Source organism: Talpa europaea (assembly GCF_964194135.1).
Source record: "Talpa europaea genome assembly, chromosome: 9".
NCBI classification, from domain to species: Eukaryota; Metazoa; Chordata; class Mammalia; order Eulipotyphla; family Talpidae; genus Talpa; species Talpa europaea.
The window spans coordinates 105,777,243-105,796,328 of record NC_140076.1 but is presented as its reverse complement, the minus strand read 5'-3'; the positions used below and the strand labels follow the sequence as shown (position 1 = coordinate 105,796,328).

Sequence of the window (19,086 nt, the reverse complement as noted above, 5' to 3'; positions counted from 1 at the left end):
GTTCATACCCCACAGCAGGGTGTGGAAATGCCAGTGTCTCCAATCTGAAACCATACTGGGTATTTTTTTTCTTTTCCTTTTCAATCTTTACTAAAGTGATGTGTTTTAATCTGTATTACTTTTTTTTTTTAAAAAAAGATTTATTTATTTATATATACAAGCACTGGGTACAGTCAGAAGCACGGGAGGGTGAAAGAATTCACCAGAGCCAGAGTGGGGAGCAGAGCAGGCAGAAGGACTGAAGTACACTGCTGAGGGGAGCAGCGGGGGGCAGGAGAGGTCTGCGGGCCATGTGGGACCCTCACCCGGTGGCCGGGGATCGAACCGGCGCTGCAGAGGCTGCGGGCAGCTTCGCAACCCAGCACTCAACCACTGTGTCACCAGGGAGACCCTAATCTGTATTACTTTTAATCATTGCTTTAATCGATATTACTTTGCCTATATGTGAAATTTAACCATGTGCATGTTTCTTGGCCATTTGCACTGCCTCTTTGACATCAACATTTTATGTTAGCAAAACTGAAAACTTAAAAAACTGCCTTTTTAAAAAGGCAGACAACTGAGAAAATAATAGAAGTAAAGTTTGGCAGTGAGGTTTCATCAAAGTTCTCACACAATTGCACAAAGGAGAACTGTGATTAAAAACACAACTATTAGGGTAAAAATTGAGGTACTGGCTCCATCACCTATTCTGAGTCGACCTCAACAAGTTGTTTACCTTCTCTGACTTCATATTTTTCATGGTTAAAATGGGAGCACGGGGTGGAGGGAAGGAATAAAGGAGGGTATGTAAGAAGCACCTGCACAATGAGCAACAAACCAACAGCTGCTTTTGCCAATAAGTGAACACTGAAACCCTCCAAAATATTCATGGACAAAGGCTATGAACTTAAAAACCACAAGTAGGAAATACAACCAATAAATAAGCATATGGGAAAATGTTTATGCTCATTTTTTTTAGCAAAGGGACATTTTAATAAGAGGAAATGCAAATGAAAACAAGGTGCCACCCACCCCCCATCTTAAATTAAGAAAACATTTTCAGGTGGTAATTCCTGATGCGGAAGAAGGTGTGGTCAAGCAGCCGCCCACATTGTTGGTGGCTGTGTAATTCATACAACTTTTGTGAAAAGCAATTTAGCATTCCTGTCATCACACAAACATGCTGGCGATTTGGGACCCAGACATTTCCTAAGGAAGTAATTCAAATTATGGAAAAAACTATCTGTACAAGGATGCTGATGCCAGCGTGGTGTTTTAATGGTGGGAAACACGTTTACTTTCTATTGACATAAAGAGGAAACCATAGTAAATAATACACAGAGGGCGGGATCGGCCCTCTGTTCAGTAGTGAAAGATTTTTGTGTTAAGGAAGGACATATATGCAATAACTCAGGTCTCTAGAGAGTCCCTCAACCTTATTTTAATTAGCAGTAGAATACATTTCTTTGGAAAAGCTTCAGGGCTCTACCTCCAATCAGACTGATAGATTTAAAAAATCATCTTTTTTTAAAAATTTATTTATGCATACAAGAGCTGGGGTGTAGGGCAGAGGAGCATAGGGTGAGAGGACTCACCAGAGACTGAGTGGAGTGCAGAACAGGCAGATTGACTGAAATACACTGCTGAGGGGAGCAGCAGGCCAGACAGGAAAGGTCTGCTGTGTCATGTGGGTCAGCTCCCAGGCTGGCTGGGGAAACTAACTTGTGCTTCAGTTGCTGGTGACAGCTTGACAGCATTCTTTAACCCCTATACTACCTTGGAGGCCCTAAAAATCATCATAAATCTTTCCCTCCTTTGGCGGAGCTTGCAGTAATTTGAAACTAAAGGGGAAAAAAGTGTGTAGTGGGGAGTAGTCTTTCATCTGTAAGCCAGATTTTATGATCTGTTTGGAGAAGGAAAGACCTGAAGCCAGTGTGGGATCTTTTTCTGAGCCCAAGGCCATTGCAGGAGTACAGGCCCTGAGAGAGCTCAGGAGGAGGCTCCAGCAGGCAGCGGGGAGCTCAGCTGCAGGCTGGGCTGTGTGTGAGCAGCTCTGGTGTGAGTCACTTCCTGTCACATCCACATCTGCCTGTGTTTGTGGTGCAGGAGGACCCCAACGCCTCCCAAAGGCAGGACCGTGCAGAGACAACCAGTCCACTAAGTGAATGGGGGTGGGGGCATCAGAAGTCACTGACCAAACTGTAACAGAATCACAGGTCTCCAGGCTGGGCAACTAGCCTGGCCTCCCTCCCAACTTACAAATCCTTCCAGCAGTCACTCTCCACTGAGGAAGTATTTTAATAAACCACATGCCTCAGCCCCGCCAGGGGTGGCGCCCCGGTAGGGCCAGGCCTGTTAAAATCTCCCAGGTGATTCTGATCAGCCCTGACAGTTAAGAATCAGGTGACAGCACTCAAAGGGTGGTTTCTTCTGTAGGTTTTGTTTGAAGGGAAATTACTATATGCCATTATATGCCACCTTCCTCGCAGGAAGAGAGAAAATCACCTATTGGGTTGCCCCCCCCAATCCTCCTTTGCAGTCCCGCTGAATTAGGCCTAATCCCATGTTTCAGGGTTTATTTCTCCCCATTCCTACCAATAAATCTTCCTGAAGTAACAATTGGCAAATCATGTCAAAGTTGTAGATCCTAAGGAGAAATTAATATTTTTGAAATTCTCACTGGATCAACTGTTAGCTCGTGTGAATTCAGAATCTTTTTTTTAAAGATTTATTTTTATTTATTTATACATAAATAAATAAATACCCCTGCACCTCTGGGGTACAGGCCAGAGGTGTGGGGGGTGAGAGGATTCACCAGAGACAGAGTGGGGAGCAGAACAGGCAGATGTACTAAAATACACTGCTGAGGGGAGCAGTGGGTGAGAGGAGAAGTCGGCTGTACTATGTGGATCAGCTCCCTGGCTGGGAATTGAACTCATGTCACAGTGGCTGGCGATAGCTTGATAGGGCTGAGACTTTAACCCCTGAGCCACCAGGGAAGCCCTGAATTCAGAATCTTTTATTTGAAGCGCCTCCAAGCTCGGGAGGCATGTGGATTGGGGCCAAGGTTTGGCTAATTTACTTTTGAAAGGTCAAGAGTCAAGGAAGGAGTTTCTGTTTAGCAGCCACTATTACATGCACGTAATGAACGCTAATGGAAGCAGATGACACGGCCTTTAAGACTGAAATTTCCTGCAGGAATGGGCGCTTGTCATCGTGTTCTATTGCATTTCCGTCTCTTCACAAAGAAACAGGTGTTTGTGCTAAAAATGACTGTGTCATCTGGGGTGGAACATGGCTTTACACAACATGCCCATCGATCAGCTCCTTTAAACATAAGGGACACTAATGATGCCTCCTTCCCAAATCACCCCAGACCTAGTATGTTTACTTGGTGAATTAAAAATCTAGATTTTGAATATTTAAGGTTTTATTAAGTATAATTTAAAAATTTGACAAAGAAAATTTTGATTTAAACATTAAAGGTTTAAATGGTTCTCTTCCAGATTCCTAGTCTAGACCTTATAGAACCACTTAAGTACCAAGATGAGGACTGTGATGTTTCAGTCTAAATATACTCTTTTATGATGGAGAAGATGGAAGAACCAAGCATAAAATGAGATCTAACAGTAAATCTGCTACTGAGGAGTGATGAGGAACTTTTCATGAGTTATAAATTAAAATCTTAGTAAAATACATAACCCCTAAGGAACTAATTGAATGGAGGATTATATACTCTCTACTCTTAGATTAGGTATCTCTCAGGGTGTGTTCTTTATGAAGCTTGCTTAAGTACATACTGTTCCAGGATATTGGCAAAGTATTATATACATGCAGATAAATAATATGTATCCCGCATATAAAATACTTACTCCTTTGTGTTATTTCTGATGGAAAACTTTGGACTGAAGAGTATACTTTAGCTCCATTGTCTTGTTAAAATATAGCAGATAGCCATTATGTTTGGCAAGAAGACTTTGGCACTCCAAGAAGTTTAAAAGAGGCAGAAAAAGAAAGTTATGTGTTGGACTGAAATCACTTGAGACAGATCCAAGTTTTCCACTTTGGAGAGCAGATGTTCAAATGCCCTGGAGGAGGAGGGTGGAGACGGAAAATGAGGTGTGGGAAAATATGTGACTCAGGCGGAGAGCATGTTTTTCCAGAGGAGGGAAAGCGCCTCACTTCTCAAACCCCGACCCCACAAACCCTGCTGGCAACTGGCTGGGCACAGTGGGATGTGCCTGCAATGTGCCAGGCACACGCTCAGGCTCATCCCCATGGCAGGAATCATTTTGTTCCTGCAGAGTCAGTCCAGGATGACACGGGCACAGCGCCTTCCACACTGAGAATGAGCAACTTTCCCTAGGGCTGCGATGGCCTCCAAGGGTCTGTATGAGATCTTTGCTAAAAACTGTTATTGATTATAATTTCTTTGGCAGCGTTAGAATTTCTGTAAAGAAGTAAGGCTGAAATTACAGACTGGTAAATGGAAGCATCTTGGTAAATGACAATTCTAGTAGTTTCTTTCTGATGCCCCCTGGTGGCCTTACACAGCTAAAATGAACCCTCCATGCTTCCAAAGACATACATAAGACAGGACATAATCCACTCTGGGCTTTTTGGATACTTTTGCTTTGTACTTACAGAGCCATAGCCACATATGACCCAGTTGGCAGGTGGGGGGAGGGGGGAAGGGAGCGGGGGAGGGGGGGAGAGAGAGAGAGAGAGAGAGAGAGAGAGAGAGAGAGAGAGAGAGAGAGAAAGATTCTTTCCCTGATAAGAACTGATTTTGAGACAGGAAAAAACTCCCAAGTTTCATAATTCCATACTTCAAATGTCTATATTATGTATGTGTGCATGATAATTAGATAGTACCCCTGGTAACAAAACAGATTTACTCTTAGAGTATAAAAATTCTTACCAGGTCAAATGATGCTGGTGCAGTTCCCTCAGGGAAGCTCTCAGCCAGGCAGGCTGAGGGGCCCTGTGTTGAGGCGGATATGCGGCTGCCTTGCTCCAGGTGCTGATAAAAGACATTAAATTTCAGCTTTACTGACTTTCAAGAGCTCTGTTAGATTAAGTGCACTAAAAGTTTATGGGGTCTTATGTGCCTCTTTTTAGGCAGCAAAGCATGGAGGAAAAAGGCCACAGAAGCAGCAACTGTGGAAGGTCTCTCATTGCCATGCAAGAGAGGGCACTGCACCCGGCTTCCGTTCTCAGTAAGTGGAGGGGTCCGAGGGTCTCAGTGCCCACTCTTCTGTGTCCCTCTCCACAGGGTCTGCTCACAGAGGCCAGCTTGCCATCTGCCACTCCCAACAACACTGCCTCGACTAGGCTGTTGCATGTTATGTTTTTGTGTGTGTGCAAAATATAAAGAAATTAATGAATGACTAGATTTAAACAAGATGTGGTCAAGTAGAGGGAAAGCGCTGGCATATTTCTGGCTGAATCACAGGGCTCCATGGGCTGGGTCATTAGGTGGTCTCATTTCTATGTCATCAGCTTCCCACATGACCCACAACCTGCACTTGCTAAACTTATTGGCCACGGGTAAGTTGTATGGACTTGTCTACACACATTTCATAGAAGCAAAGAAAGAGCTGGGAGGAGACTTAGAGAGCACCATGTATGGAATGCAGTGACTTTTGGTTATAGCAGCCTTTGTCTGAAGATAAACAGAAAAAAAAATCCCCTGGCAGAACTGCCCTGGATGAGGAAGAGGTGGGGCTGAGGCCTAACTGCTCAGGCAGCTCCTGAGCATGAAATTCACCAGTGGTTGGGCCACTTGGGTGACTGAGCCTAAGTTCACACAGGGGAAACTGGGGCCAGAGAGGTAACAAGGCTCATGTCACCCAGCTGGTTAGCCAAGAGCTTTCCCTTCAACTGGGTATGCTATGTCACATTTAGTTCTATTTCTTCTCCATAGATGACACTTTCCCAATAATCATAATCAGACTTATTGATTGAACACTTACTATAGTGAGTGTTACTCTGTTACTGTTGCAGTAACAGATCCAAGGTTTGCAAAGTAGACTCAAGAGGGCCCCATAGGGGGTCTGAGACCCTTTCCTGGGGTCATGATATCCTGTTTTCCAGTAATATATCTTTGTAAGGCCAATACTGCAATTGAATGAATGGAGAAGCAGTTATGAAATCCAGCTTCTGCCTAATTAAATTAGCCAGATATTCAAGATGCATGCCAAAATATAAAATACCCTATGTATTAATAATATAAGATGGATTTATTTTTGTTGTTTTTAAATGACTTATTTGTTTTTATTGCCTCAGTTTAAAATTCTACAAAACAAGTCTCAGGACTGCTTGTTCAATTTTAGGAAAATCCAAATGATTCCAAACAGGCAAATATAACTTGAAATGTACCTACCTGCCAATCCATCTTCAGCTGCCTGGAAGGTGAACCATAGCTCTTCTACAATGCAGGGGGAGGTTTTTCACCTGAGGTATATAATATGGCACATTTTACAACATATGGTAGGTATAAACTGTAAACACAAGCTCTTTAGGGCCTCTGATTTTAGGAGTATAAAAGGGGTCTGAAATAAAAAATTTGAGAACTGTTAAAATAGTGTATATATGTAAGGTGGGAATTATCTTTATTTTATAGCTAAGGAAATGGAGGCCTCTGGTGGTAAGGCTGCAATCAAGATCAATCATGTGAAAGCCCGACTGGACTGGACAATCTCCTTCCAAGGTGGTTCCCTCACATGAGCACTGTTAGGTTTCTGTTCCTTGACAAGTGGATCTGTCCAATAAGCCAGCTTCCCCGGAGCAAGTGATCCAAGAAGGAAGCTTCAATGTCCTTTGGGACCTAGCTTTAGAAGGTGTACACCACCACCGTCACTTAATTGTTAGAAGTCACCAAATCTAGCCCATTCTTCCTCAGGGAAAGAGGAATTAAACTTTACCTTTGGAAGAATAGGTCAAAGAATTTGTAAATATACTTCCAATTATCACATCCCATGTACAATGGAACATGCCCTTTCCATCGTACAGCACAACCTTCCCAGGAGATATCCTCTGTAATGTGCCCAGATTCAGGATCGAAAAGGCATTCAATGATCATCAACACAGTGAGGTTTGGGAAAGAAGGAAAACCTTCCTAGAGTTTTTTCCATTTGTGATTTGCATCTTGAAAAATGTTAAAAATGAGTGTGATTATGAGCCAGTAGCACTGGCAGCAGCTTTGTCCCCTAGTCTCATCTCACCTGAAACCAAAATATTGGACACCCACACCTGATGCACTCCCCGGGCAGGCTGGGCCCCCATGCGCTGGCCTTACCTGAGAGCTCCGCTACCCACAGCCTGCTACCAAGCTCTGGGTCCACACCAGGCCCAGGTGCTCTCAATTGTCAGCCTCTCCGTGGCTGATGAGGGCACAGCTATATTCAGATTCTCAAGTGGGCTTATGAATTTGATATAGAGAAAAAAAATCTTCCAATTGCTTTGTCAACATAAGACAAGCTCCTGGCCACAACAGTGTCTGAGAAAATAACATGAATGTATCAGAACAAACCTGGAAAAAGATAACTACAGATGCAAGCTTGTCTGATAATTCATGGGCTAATCCTTACAGATCAATTCATTCAGCAGCCTTGTGCTAAGCAACTCTATGCTAGAGGTATGCCAGAAAATTCTTGAGACTTTATCAGAACTGTTACTTATCACATCTCTTACTTGTCAGGAGGAAGTCCCAAATGTCATCCGTATGCTAGCAACCCCGCCTTGTTACTCAGCTTGATGGCACAGCTGGGCAAGCTGAGCATTTAGGTGGCTAATGCAAACCTTGTCCAGTTCAGGCTCTCTTGTTCACACTACATCGCATGACTATAATGATCATACTTCTTTTTCATAACTTGGGCTTTTCCAGGTTCTGATATGGGACACAGCTGCCATTCTGCTTCTGGCCCTGGACTGCAGAGCAACACACATGAGGACTGTGGCATGAAGGTTCCTCGTGCCGGGAGAGTCTGCGACAGAGAACCATCTCATGGTGAGAGTCACTGGGAGAGCTGGGAAAGAGGGGACAGCTGTTGCTCCCAGGCAACGAGTTGTGATTTTACTCTTTTCTTGTTAGAATTTGTTTATAGATACAACACCCCAGAACACAATTATTCAAATCACAGTGAAAGATGTGCCTTTGTCCAGCTCTGCTTTTTAAATGAAAATAAAAACTCTTCACGGTGTAAGTACCTCTTCGGCATGCTTCCACTTTTGTAAACAATGTAGTCTTTCAGGTGTGGGAGACCCACACACAATGGCCACTGCTTCATTTTGGGGAGCCCCCGACCTCTCCAGTGTGCTCCCCAGGCACCCAGCACCCACCTGATGCTTCTGCATCCAGACCTCTATGTGGACAGGTGAGGCCGAGCTGGTGCATATAAAATCCCAACAATGAAGCACTCTGAAGGTGGGCCTCCCTGGTGATGTAGGGGTTAAGCCTCAGCATGACCACCGTTAAGGCCCTCTGCCTGCAGCAGCTAGAGTCCAAACCCTGGCCAGGGACCTCACATGGTACAGCAGATCTCTCCTGTCTCACCCGCCGCTCCCCTCAGCAGTGTATTTCAGTAGATCTGCTGTTCTGCTCCCCACTATGTCTCTGGTGAATCCTTTCAACCCCTGCACCTCTAGCCTACACCTCAATTCTTTTTTTTTTTTTAAGATTTATTTATTTATTTATACAAGAGTCAGGGTACAGGCCAGATGTGTGCGAGGGTGAGAGGACTCACCAGAGACAGAGCGGGGAACAGAACAGGCAGACTGACGAAATACACTGCTGAGGGGAGCAGCGGGTGTGACAGGAGAGGTCTGCCGCACCATGTGGAATCCTTGCTGACCAGCCAGGATCGAACCCGTGCTGCAGAGGCTGTGGACAGCTTCACAGAGTGGCAGTCAACTGCCTGCGCCACCAGGGGAGGCCCTATACCGCAATTCTTCTACACAAAAGTAAAATCTTAAAAACAACCAAAGTGATTTTAAAAAATAAAGCACCCTGAAGGTTATGAAGTGCTATATAGTGCAATCTGGTAACAATTCATAATTATTTGCTGAACAAATGATGGGTTGAACAATTGCCACTATTATGGCTTTAACTATATCCCTCCTAAATATCGGCATGTAAAGAAACAGACTGTTTTTATACTATTTAATCATCATAGCAGTCTCTTCAATGCAAAATTTTGCTGTCTGGAAAAGCTATAAATCCCACAAACATCTATAAAGATTAATAAGACATGACTCCTCCCTCCCAAGGAATTTACGGTCTATTGAGAGAAAGGAACTCATCCCCAAATCAGTTATGGCAAAATGTGATAAATGCTAAAGCAAAGTGAGAGTGTACTAAGGGGTGAGCAGAAGGAAGGAAATGTCCATTGTTTTTGCCTCTGAACAACAGTCATACCTGGTTCTCTGGGGGAGAGTTCATACCTTCAGAGTTCATTCTCTCCCTCTTTGGGGACAGGGCACCAGGAGAAATGTTTCATTCACAGTTGCCAATATCCAAGAATAAAGAATGGCTAGGACAATGCAGAAGCAACCAGGCAGATTTATTTACTGTCTCCTTGGTCTTTGGGTCGATAGCTGTGACACCTGTTATTCCAATGAATGAATGAGGAATTCGACTGAGTCATCTGCAATGTTCATCTGCAATGTGATTCTGAACTTCATTAGTAAACGTATAGTGGCCACGAGGGAAGAAGTGACAGGGAGGCATCTTTTGCTCAATGTTAAAAAAAAAATTACCAGCAACTAGGACAGAAAGGGAAGAGCTCTGTGGCGGGTGGCCAGGAGCCCCACCTGCAGGCTGGGAGGGACTGCTTTGCCAGGGTGTAGACTGCGCGAGAACTAGACTCAAGGGCCTTAAGAGTCCTTTCCAACTCTGAGTTTCTGTGGTTCAAATTAAATCCAAACTTGCATTTGGAGTCTAGCAAAGGACTGAGACAGCACTCACCCGCGCCTCTGTTCACAGCTCAGGCCTGTGTGCTCAGCAGGACCAAATTCCAACTATCTGGCGGCTGCTCTTCCATGTCTGAGGGACAGCCCGTCCATTCCTCTCATGAAATGGGAGTGAAGTCTGGCTATTAAAACCCTGTGAATAAGACAGGAGACCTGGAAGGAGACAAAGGGGAAGGCAGAGGAAAAGACAGGAGAAAGAGGGGAAAGGAGATAAGAGGGGAAGGGAGCCTCAGCCACAGAGAAGGCGGATTTGTTGGCCACTGACTTCTGTTTCCTCCCTTCCAGGCCTTTCTCTTTGTCTTCCATGGTGACTTTGCTACATGGTCTTCTCTGTCTAGTTTCTATTTTCTGGATTGTCTTATTAACATCACTTAGTTTCTAACGCCTTAGGATCCTTGCTCCTACAGCTGGAGAGGACTTTAGGAATCCACCTGGGGTCCATGTAATATCTTGGAAGATATTACCCTTCCATTTGCAGATGAAGTAGCGAAGCCTGGACAAGACAAGCAGGCCAGGTTACATAGCAAGCACCAGGTCTCTTGACTGCTAATAAAGCTCCTTTAAAAAATTGAATTTTTCCCCCCTGAATTTAGAATACTTGACAGGAAGTTGTTTTCTATATTAGAGGCCTAATTTTCTTATTTTTTTAAAAAAGTTGATTTATTTGATTTTTTAAAAAGATTTATTTATTTATACACACAAGAGCTGGGGTATAGGGCAGAGATACGGGGGTGAGAGGATTCACCAGAGACAGAGTGGGGAACAGAACAGGCAGATTGACCGAAGTACACTGCTGAGGGGAGCAGCAGGCAAGCCATGAGAGGTCTGCTGCGCCATGTGGGTTGCTCTCTGGCAGGCCGGGGATCGAACTCATGCTGCAGAGACTCCGAATTGCTTCATAGTGCGGTGCTTAACCCCTTGCACCACCAGGGAGGCCCCTAATTTTCTTATTAATATTAATCATAGATAACCTTTTTCAGCTTATTCAAAAACAAAGTGCATCTGTTCCTGGAGAGTCAATTCAAAATCCTCTCAAGATGAGTATCCCATACCAGGAAAGTAAGTATTATTTTATTATTATTATTAGTGGTTAACAAAAATGGCTACCCATTGGCTGGAGGCCTGCAGTGTGCTTTGTGCATTTAATGATTTGCCCAAGATCACCTAGATGATTAGTAGCAGAGCCAAAATTCAAACTTAAGTCTGGTTAACACTTCATTTAACAAATATTTGAGTGTCAAGGCGTGGTGTTATACTAGGTGCTGAGGACATGGTGACAATGTTAAATACAGTTCTTGGCTTCATGGTTGTCATTGTTTTGGTAGAGAAGTCAGTCAGTCCTTGTCAGTGCCAAAAAGAGGGTATATAGAGTACTATTTCCTAACCTGAGAGTTCAGGGAAACTGAGCTCCAAAGGGTAAGTATGAAGACACTCTAGCAAGGAGATGTGGGCTAAGAGTGAAGACCATTCCAGTCCGAGAGTTTCCTGGGGTGTGCAGGAAGGTGTTTAGACTTTTAGAAACATTTGGAAGCCAACAGTTTTAAATCAAGGCATTGAATTTTTTTTTAGTGTTCAGTGTTTTAAAATATCACTCTAGCTAGTAAGGGAGGGGGAATGGAGTCAAAAGTTGGAGTACAGATGCCAAATATGAGGCTAGAGCCATAAACCAAGTGAGATGATGGTAGCTTCGTAAAGTGTGATGGAGTGACAGTTACGGTCTGGTAGTCTAGGGGGGGCCTTTCTGCTTGAAGAGGTACTGCACTTGTTTTTCTGTTGCTGCCTCCTTGCTGTGTAAGCTCGCTGGTGTTCACATGAACTCAAGGTGCCTGCAGTGTGCAGATTTGTGTGTATTTGTTTCATAAATAAGCAGAATAGGTGGTTTGCCCCCAAAAGAGTGAAAACTAAATAAAAACCTCTTTGGAGTCTTATCTCTTTCTGTGTCAATGGAAAAGGAGGAAAAAGCCCGCCCTCTGTGGTCATGGCAACAATAGGACAATGAGAGCTATAAAAGACAGAACATACAAAAGACAGAACGTGCAAGCATCTCCCCCAATCCCCCCGCCCCACTCCCCACAGCCATTACTGAACCACAGAGCTGAGGATGGTGCTTTACATAAATATCAATGTGCTTTTGCCTTCCAGAAAAAATCTTAAGGCTTTCATGGCCTACAGTTCAGATCTTGCTGCATCTTCACCCCATTTCCATTCTGGCAGGATTTCTGGAGGCAAATCCTTATGCAGCGTTAGCAGTACTGAAGAAATGGAATCTGAGGTGAGGACTTAGAACACTCTTGAATCCTTGTAGCTCATGTTTAGTCTTGACCATAGAAAGCTGATGTCAGCTCACACAGCCTGAGCACATGTTTATTATTTCTAAATTGGTTCCAAGGGAATTTCCTGCAGAAAGTGTTTGGTGGGTGGTGCCTCGGTTACAGGATTCCTGGGCCAGGTTTGAAGGCACTGGAGACTGTTTCCATATGCTCCCTGGTCTAACCCAGTGACACTGGTGTTAGAGCTACCAAAGTTTATTTTCAAACCAGTTACTCTAATTCCAGGCTATTTTAAAATTTTATCTTTTTTTTAATCTCTGTGTGCCCTTTCCATGGCTATGGCTCTCAATTCCCTTCAGTAACCACCCCCTCATTCCCCTCATGAGCTATTCTTTCTCACAGCTCTTTCTCTCTGCAACAGGGAACGGCCCAGCAAGCTGCTGACCTCACCCTCTGATTCATGCTCATCAGTCACGTGTTTGTCTTTTTTTCTGTTCCTTTCTCTAAAAAATATATTCCAACTCAGACTGGTCTCCTAGGAAACCAACCCTCACAAACAGACATAGACTGAATGGAAAACAGAATACTCCAAAAATTCCACCTGGCAGTGTTTGACAATGAACAAACTGAATTAACAGAAACAATAGTAAATTCATGTAGCTAAAATGTGTGGACTTTTCCTCTGTAGATTTTAAACACATCTTTGGATCATGCCCTCAGGACTGCAACCACTTTGAAAGAAACTACTGATCAAATGATTAAATCTATTGCAGAAGATCTTGCCAAAGTGAAGAGATGGAGGAATCGACTAAATACCAGATTGACATAAGGCAACCAAGAATAAAAAAAACAACTTAATCTTACCCCAAAAGTATTTTACTTATTATACTATTTAGAAAGACAACTTCCTAGGGAAAACACCAAAAATGTAAGAAATAGGGGACAAACTGCTTAAATGTAAAACAAGTGGGCCTCTAATTCTTAAAATCAAAATCAACCTAAGTGTTTAATTTGAAATAAATCGATGGTGTTTACAACTCTTAATAAAAGAAATCAAAACAATATACTAACTCGAGTGGTAAAAACTAAAGCCTGAAGGCCCTGTGTTGATGGTGGTGGGGCAGGCACTTTTATGTACTGTTAGAGGAAGGAGAAATTGATGCGACCTTGTTGGTATCTATCAAATTCTCCAAATTCTAGAAAGACTGACCCTCTGACTAGCAATTCCACTACTAGGGACTTACTTTTAACTCACACACTAAGGAAATCAGTACAGTGCAGGAGATGACCACAGGGGCACTGATGGGAAGAGCCCCTAAGTGGAACTAATATAAGGGCCCGATGTGATGATTCAGAAATAACAACAGACAATACTCTGCAGCCACTGAAAAGAATGGGGTGGTTTATCTGCAACACAGTGACTAAAAACAAGATGCTTAACTGTATACAACATGACCTCATTTGTGTTTTTCAAAGGGTATATGTATTTTCTGGAAAGATAAACTAAAATATTAAGTGAACCTCTAGGAATGAAACTGGGAGTTTGGGGAAGAAGGGAGGATTATCTCTTTCATTTATTCTCTGTACTGTATGAAAACTTTATGATATGTTTCTCTTTTAAATTATTTCTTTAAAGAATGTGAAGTTAGAAATATAGTGCTAGAGGGGCCTCCCTGGTGGCGCAAGGGTTAAAGATGCAACCTATGAAGCTATCTGCAGCCACTGCAGCGCGAGTTTGATCCCGGGCCAGAGAGCTACCCACATGGCACAGCGGACCTCTCCTGTCTCGCCCACTGCTCCCCTCAGCAGTGTATCTCAGTCAATCTGCCTGTTTTGCTCCCCACTCTGTCTCTGGTGAATCCTCCCACCCCCCACACCTATTGCCCAGTTCTTCTATGCATAAATAAATAAACCTTTAAAAAAAAAAAGAAATATAGTGCCAGATTAATGAAATTTGGGACAAAAGTGAAGACATTGATTACAACTGCCTATCAGGGATTAAATAAATTGGGAGATTTCATGTAGAATGCCAGAACAAAATTCTGAGTTGCTTAAGACTGATTTAAGAGCTCCTAATGACAAAGCAGTGGGTTACTGCTTCTTGCCCTCCTCACTGAGGTCTCCTAGTGCCTTTCAACAAATGACGAGATAGTTCCCTCCTACCTTCCCCCACCCTCCAGCGTTGCTAATTGTTAAGAAGGGAGGGAAACCCATTTTAACTTTGAAAATTTCCTGATGTCCACAACAACAATGACAACTACTGTTTGTCTAGCTGACTGGAGAATGGGCTGTTTTTAACTTTGGGTCTCAGAAATAGGTTTAGGGTACTTTGGGAGAGATTAAGCAGAGACCAGCTTTGAAGATATCCTAGACTCTGTGGCTACTTTATTCTGAGGTACTATACGTAATATAGTGAAGCCCTGAGGTAGTAACGTTAAGGGGGGAAAAAAAAGCCTTAACTGTATGTGCAAAGAGGCTATAGAGTCATCCCATATCTAAATTTAATCACAACCTGATTTGTATGCCAAGAATCACTATCCTGTCCCCAAGTTTAAAATTACACACTTCTCTGACTTGACGTGTTCTTCAACAAAAATATATGAACCATTAATTCTTAATCTTTCTTGAGTACAACCATCGTTGGAAATCTGATCAAAGTAATGGCGATTCCTTCCCCCATGTTCCACTCTCCCATGGAAAAGGGATATACAAACACACATGATTTTCACACAACTTTTAAAATTTCATGGAAATCTGAGCAAATCCATGGAATCCAGGTTAAAGGCATCTACTGCAAATGAATGCTTCTGATTGTTCAAATTAACCTTTATAGAGACTTATGATTATAATTAAAAAATATGGCCTATCTCTGCTTTAGTAAACCATCTCCTAAATGTAATTTTACATTTCCGTGATGACTGAGGATCATTATGAAGAATCACTGCAACATACCTAATCCAAGAAAAAAAAAAAAAATAGGGTAATGTCCTCAAGGAATTCTGGAAAAGTACTAGGCTCTGGTTCATAAGGAAAATTTTCTACCTACTGATTTTGTAGTATTTAGCTGTCTCCTCTCATGCAACTTCATGTCAATTCTGATATACTTCTCTTCTATTTCTGCTGCAATAATAAACCAGAAAAACAAGTTTGTTAAGTAAAAGTAATTGTATCCCTAGTGCTGAGTCAAGGGGTTGCTTTTGCTGAGGGTAGTGGTGCTGTAAATAAACCCTGGGCAGTTTCCACAGCACAGGGGCCTCTTTGTATTTACTTTCAATGAGTGGCTAAGCTCTGCTGCCTGAGGTTGCCAGAAGCATAACAGCAGGATGAGGTGGGACTGTTTGGAGAGCACTTTTACCTCTTTAAGAGAAAGTTCTAGCTATCTACTTTTGTTAGCCATTAGATTATAGCAAATAAAACTCAATTTTTGTCATTTTCTATTGGTAATCTTGTTAATAATTTAAAATAGACCTAACTCATATTAAACACAAACATTTATTTACATTTAATATCCAAAATGTTTTGGTAGTACAAATTTTACTGTGGGAGGAAGACATTTCTAGTTCCTTTGATTTTGTCTATTTTTTTCTAAAGGTTTTTTTTTTTTTTAAAGATTTATTTATTTATGCATATAAGAGCTGGGGTACAGGCCAGGGGTACACGGTGGGGATGAGAGGATTCACCAGGGACAGAGTGGGAAACAGAGAAGGTGGATTGACTGAAATACACCTGCTGAAGGGAGCAGCAGGGCAAGACAGGAGAGATCTGCTGTGCCATGTGGGTTAGTTTCCTGGCCAAGCTGCAGTGGCTGCTTCATAGCGCTGCGATTTAACCCCTTCCGCCACCAGGGAGGTCCCCTTCAAGATTTATTTTTACTTATGCATACAAGAACTGGGGTGTAGGCCAGAGGTGTAGGGGGTGGAGTGTGTGTGAGAGGATTCACCAGAGACAGAGTGGGGAGCAGAACAGGTGGATCTACTGAAATACACTAGCAGAGGGCAAGAAAAAAGAGGGCAGCTCCCTGGCTGGGGATCAAACTTATGTGGCTGCTTGATAGCACTGACCTTAACCCCTGCGCCACCAGGGAGGCCCTCTAGTGCCTTTGATTTTAAAAGAACTATGTCTGAATCCTGATGGGATTCACAAAGGGTATAAAACCTATGGCAGAGGGCCTCCCCCGGTGGCGCAGCGGTTGAGCGCTGGGTTGCGAAGCTGCTCGCGGCCTCTGCGGCGCCGGTTTGATCCCCGGCTGCTCCCCGGCCACCGGAGGAGGGTCCCGCATGGCGCGCAGACCTCTCCTGCCGCCCGCTGCTCCCCTCAGCAGTGTACTTCGGTCCTTCTGCCTGCTCTGCTCCCCGCTCTGGCTCTGGTGAATTCTCTCACCCTCCCGCGCTTCTGACTGTACCCAGTGCATGTATAAACAAAACAAACAAACAAATAAATAAATAAATAAAACATGCCTCTATTAAAAAAAAAAAAAAAAAACCTATGGCAGAACTGAGTTATGCAGGGATATTATCTTACAAAATAAAGTGTTAAATCCTCTAGAAATTTCAAGCAGAAAAGGATTTAATATAGAGATTTAGATCCTTAAAAATCATGGAAAAGGCAGAGTTGGGGAGCCACTGTGCTCTTAGACTGAAGGTCATCATCATCATCTGTGACCCATCACTGCGCTCACCATCCAACACTGCCTCAGACCCAGGAAGCAGGTGACAGACACTAAGTGTGGAGTCTGGTTGTTACAAGTAATTTTTGAGGGCAGACGTCTGCTTGTCCACCAGCACAGACACCACAGATGACAATGGCCTCCTTTCTACCTTCCAAATCTTGACTAGACGGAAATCGCTAGCAGAGTGCAAACTGTTTAGAATTCTACTTACCTTTGAATCTGAAAAACCTCACTTTTAGTCTTTCAACTTCTATGGTATGGGGTAGAAAGGCATAGGAAATAATACTAAGAACTAAGAAACAATATCTAGCATATATTTTCATACTAAAACCAATTTCAGATGGATGAAAGAATTACCTGCAAAAAATTAAATGAACTTATGAAAATGTTTGGGAAGAAAGAGTGGCTGAATTTATAAACTTAGGTGCAAAAAAGAATTTCTAAGTACAATATGAAAGTCAGAAGCAATAAAGGAAAAGTAATGGATTTATTTACATAGAAATTTAAAATGGCAATATCTACCAGTATTTTAAATGCACAAAAACTTTGATCAGCTATGTCACTGCTGAACATTTGCATATTAGTTTATTCAAATTATAGAAATATTTGTTTAAGTTTGCAGACATACACCCAAACAATGCAGAATTATTTGTAAAAGCAAAACTCCAAAGATGAGTGATATATAAAATTATCTGACACATGACAGACCCCATGAGGCCAAGTAAAAGGAGAAATTAGAAATGAAGATGTTCCCTTTGTATAACAGACACATAGGTAGACCTATCCTTACATTAGCCAACCTTCTACAAATATTATTTTTTAAAGTCAATCGGGCAGAATGTGATATTACTGGCACATCTTTTTTCTTCTTTGTAACTCACTGATTCAGCACTTTTAAACATCCCACTGTTTCACCAAAATATAAAGAGAATTTTTTAACTATATGTTTTATCTTAGAATGTTCACAATTACGTTTGGTTTTCTAATATAAACTTACATGATTTTAAAACTATATAAAACTGTATTCTTTAGAAATATTTAGGTAAGGCACTTCTATCAAGCACTGTAAAATCATTCTATTTCTATAAATGACTGAGTTATTTTATACAAAATCAATTTCAGTTAAAAAAAATTGTACTTATAGGAAATCATTCTATCATACATAGACATTTACAGTTTTTACTTTTATAATCTTTTCATTTAAAGTCACTCTCCCCCCCCACCAGAGAAAGAAAACCATACTTCAGCAAAAGATGGATAGGTTTTGTTAGATAGTATCTAACAAGTAATTAGTATGTACACAGGTGACAATAAAAAATTACCCATGTCTCTAATATATTCTGTTCAAAGATGAAAAAATTTTCTTTTATAAAGCATTTTAACATTTCTTATCAACTACAAAGCAGCAATATTTAAATTATTAAACATGGCTAATGAAATGATATGCAATCATAAAGCAGCCCATTAAGAAGTATATTTGAAAAAGTCATTCTATAAAATATTTACATCATTTATATTACATGATAGCAACACTGACTTGATCTATTTGAGTTGAAAGTATTAATAAAAAAATACTATTCATCCTTAATAAAAGACACTTTATCCTTGGGTTTATTCAGCATCTTTATATCATCCAACAGCTTTTTGGGTGTTAAAATATGTGTAGAACCTGGTAAGGGAGAAAAAGAAATTTTCAGAGGCTAGTAGTTAAATAGATTTTCTTTGGCTAATACATTGTTCTACTCTTCAAATATGTAAAGCTTGGGGTAATTTAGTAAAATTTCTATAGGGCAACTTCCTGAAATCTGCCTGTGTTACAGTACCTCAATTCTTCCTCTTTGTGGCTCATACTCCTTAACCCTTCAGAAACACTGCCCACTCCTAGTGCTTCATCTACTCTGATATATATTGACATACTGAGAGCAATATTGGAGGTTACTCTGTCTTCATGACAGAACAAGTCACCATTGAGTCACAGGGAAGCATGAAGCAGTGCTGTACATCAATGCCTGATATACAAATGCTGCATCCCCATGGATCAGGTGAGTTTGTCACTGGTTTTGGCTAAAATTCTTAAAACTAAATTCCACAGATGTCGTGCCAATGTTAGGTCCTCAATCACAAGAAATTAAAAATATTTTGCAGTAGAAATATATTTGTCTCAAAAATTAATGATGAGAGCAAGAAAAGCAT

General features: G+C 41.9%; 2 protein-coding genes across 2 annotated transcripts in view; one reads left to right on the top strand and one right to left on the bottom strand.

Moving 5' to 3' along the window:
* The window catches only part of AKNAD1 (AKNA domain containing 1), a gene marked incomplete at both ends in the record, with an annotated part of 30,052 nt that extends 16,999 nt beyond the window's left edge, over window positions 1–13,053 (top strand). Inside the window, 5 exons of the mRNA XM_084242444.1 lie at window positions 5,104–5,201; window positions 7,871–8,185; window positions 10,935–11,013; window positions 12,097–12,226; window positions 12,913–13,053. Of these exons, the coding sequence (XP_084098570.1) occupies window positions 5,104–5,201; window positions 7,871–8,185; window positions 10,935–11,013; window positions 12,097–12,226; window positions 12,913–13,053 (763 nt within the window). The remainder of the gene's footprint in view (window positions 1–5,103; window positions 5,202–7,870; window positions 8,186–10,934; window positions 11,014–12,096; window positions 12,227–12,912) is intronic.
* Window positions 13,054–18,467: 5,414 nt separating this feature from the next.
* Window positions 18,468–19,086, bottom strand: part of STXBP3 (syntaxin binding protein 3) — a gene marked incomplete at both ends in the record, with an annotated part of 38,873 nt that continues 38,254 nt past the window's right edge. Inside the window, one exon of the mRNA XM_084243363.1 lies at window positions 18,468–18,562. Within this exon, the coding sequence (XP_084099489.1) occupies window positions 18,468–18,562 (95 nt within the window). The remainder of the gene's footprint in view (window positions 18,563–19,086) is intronic.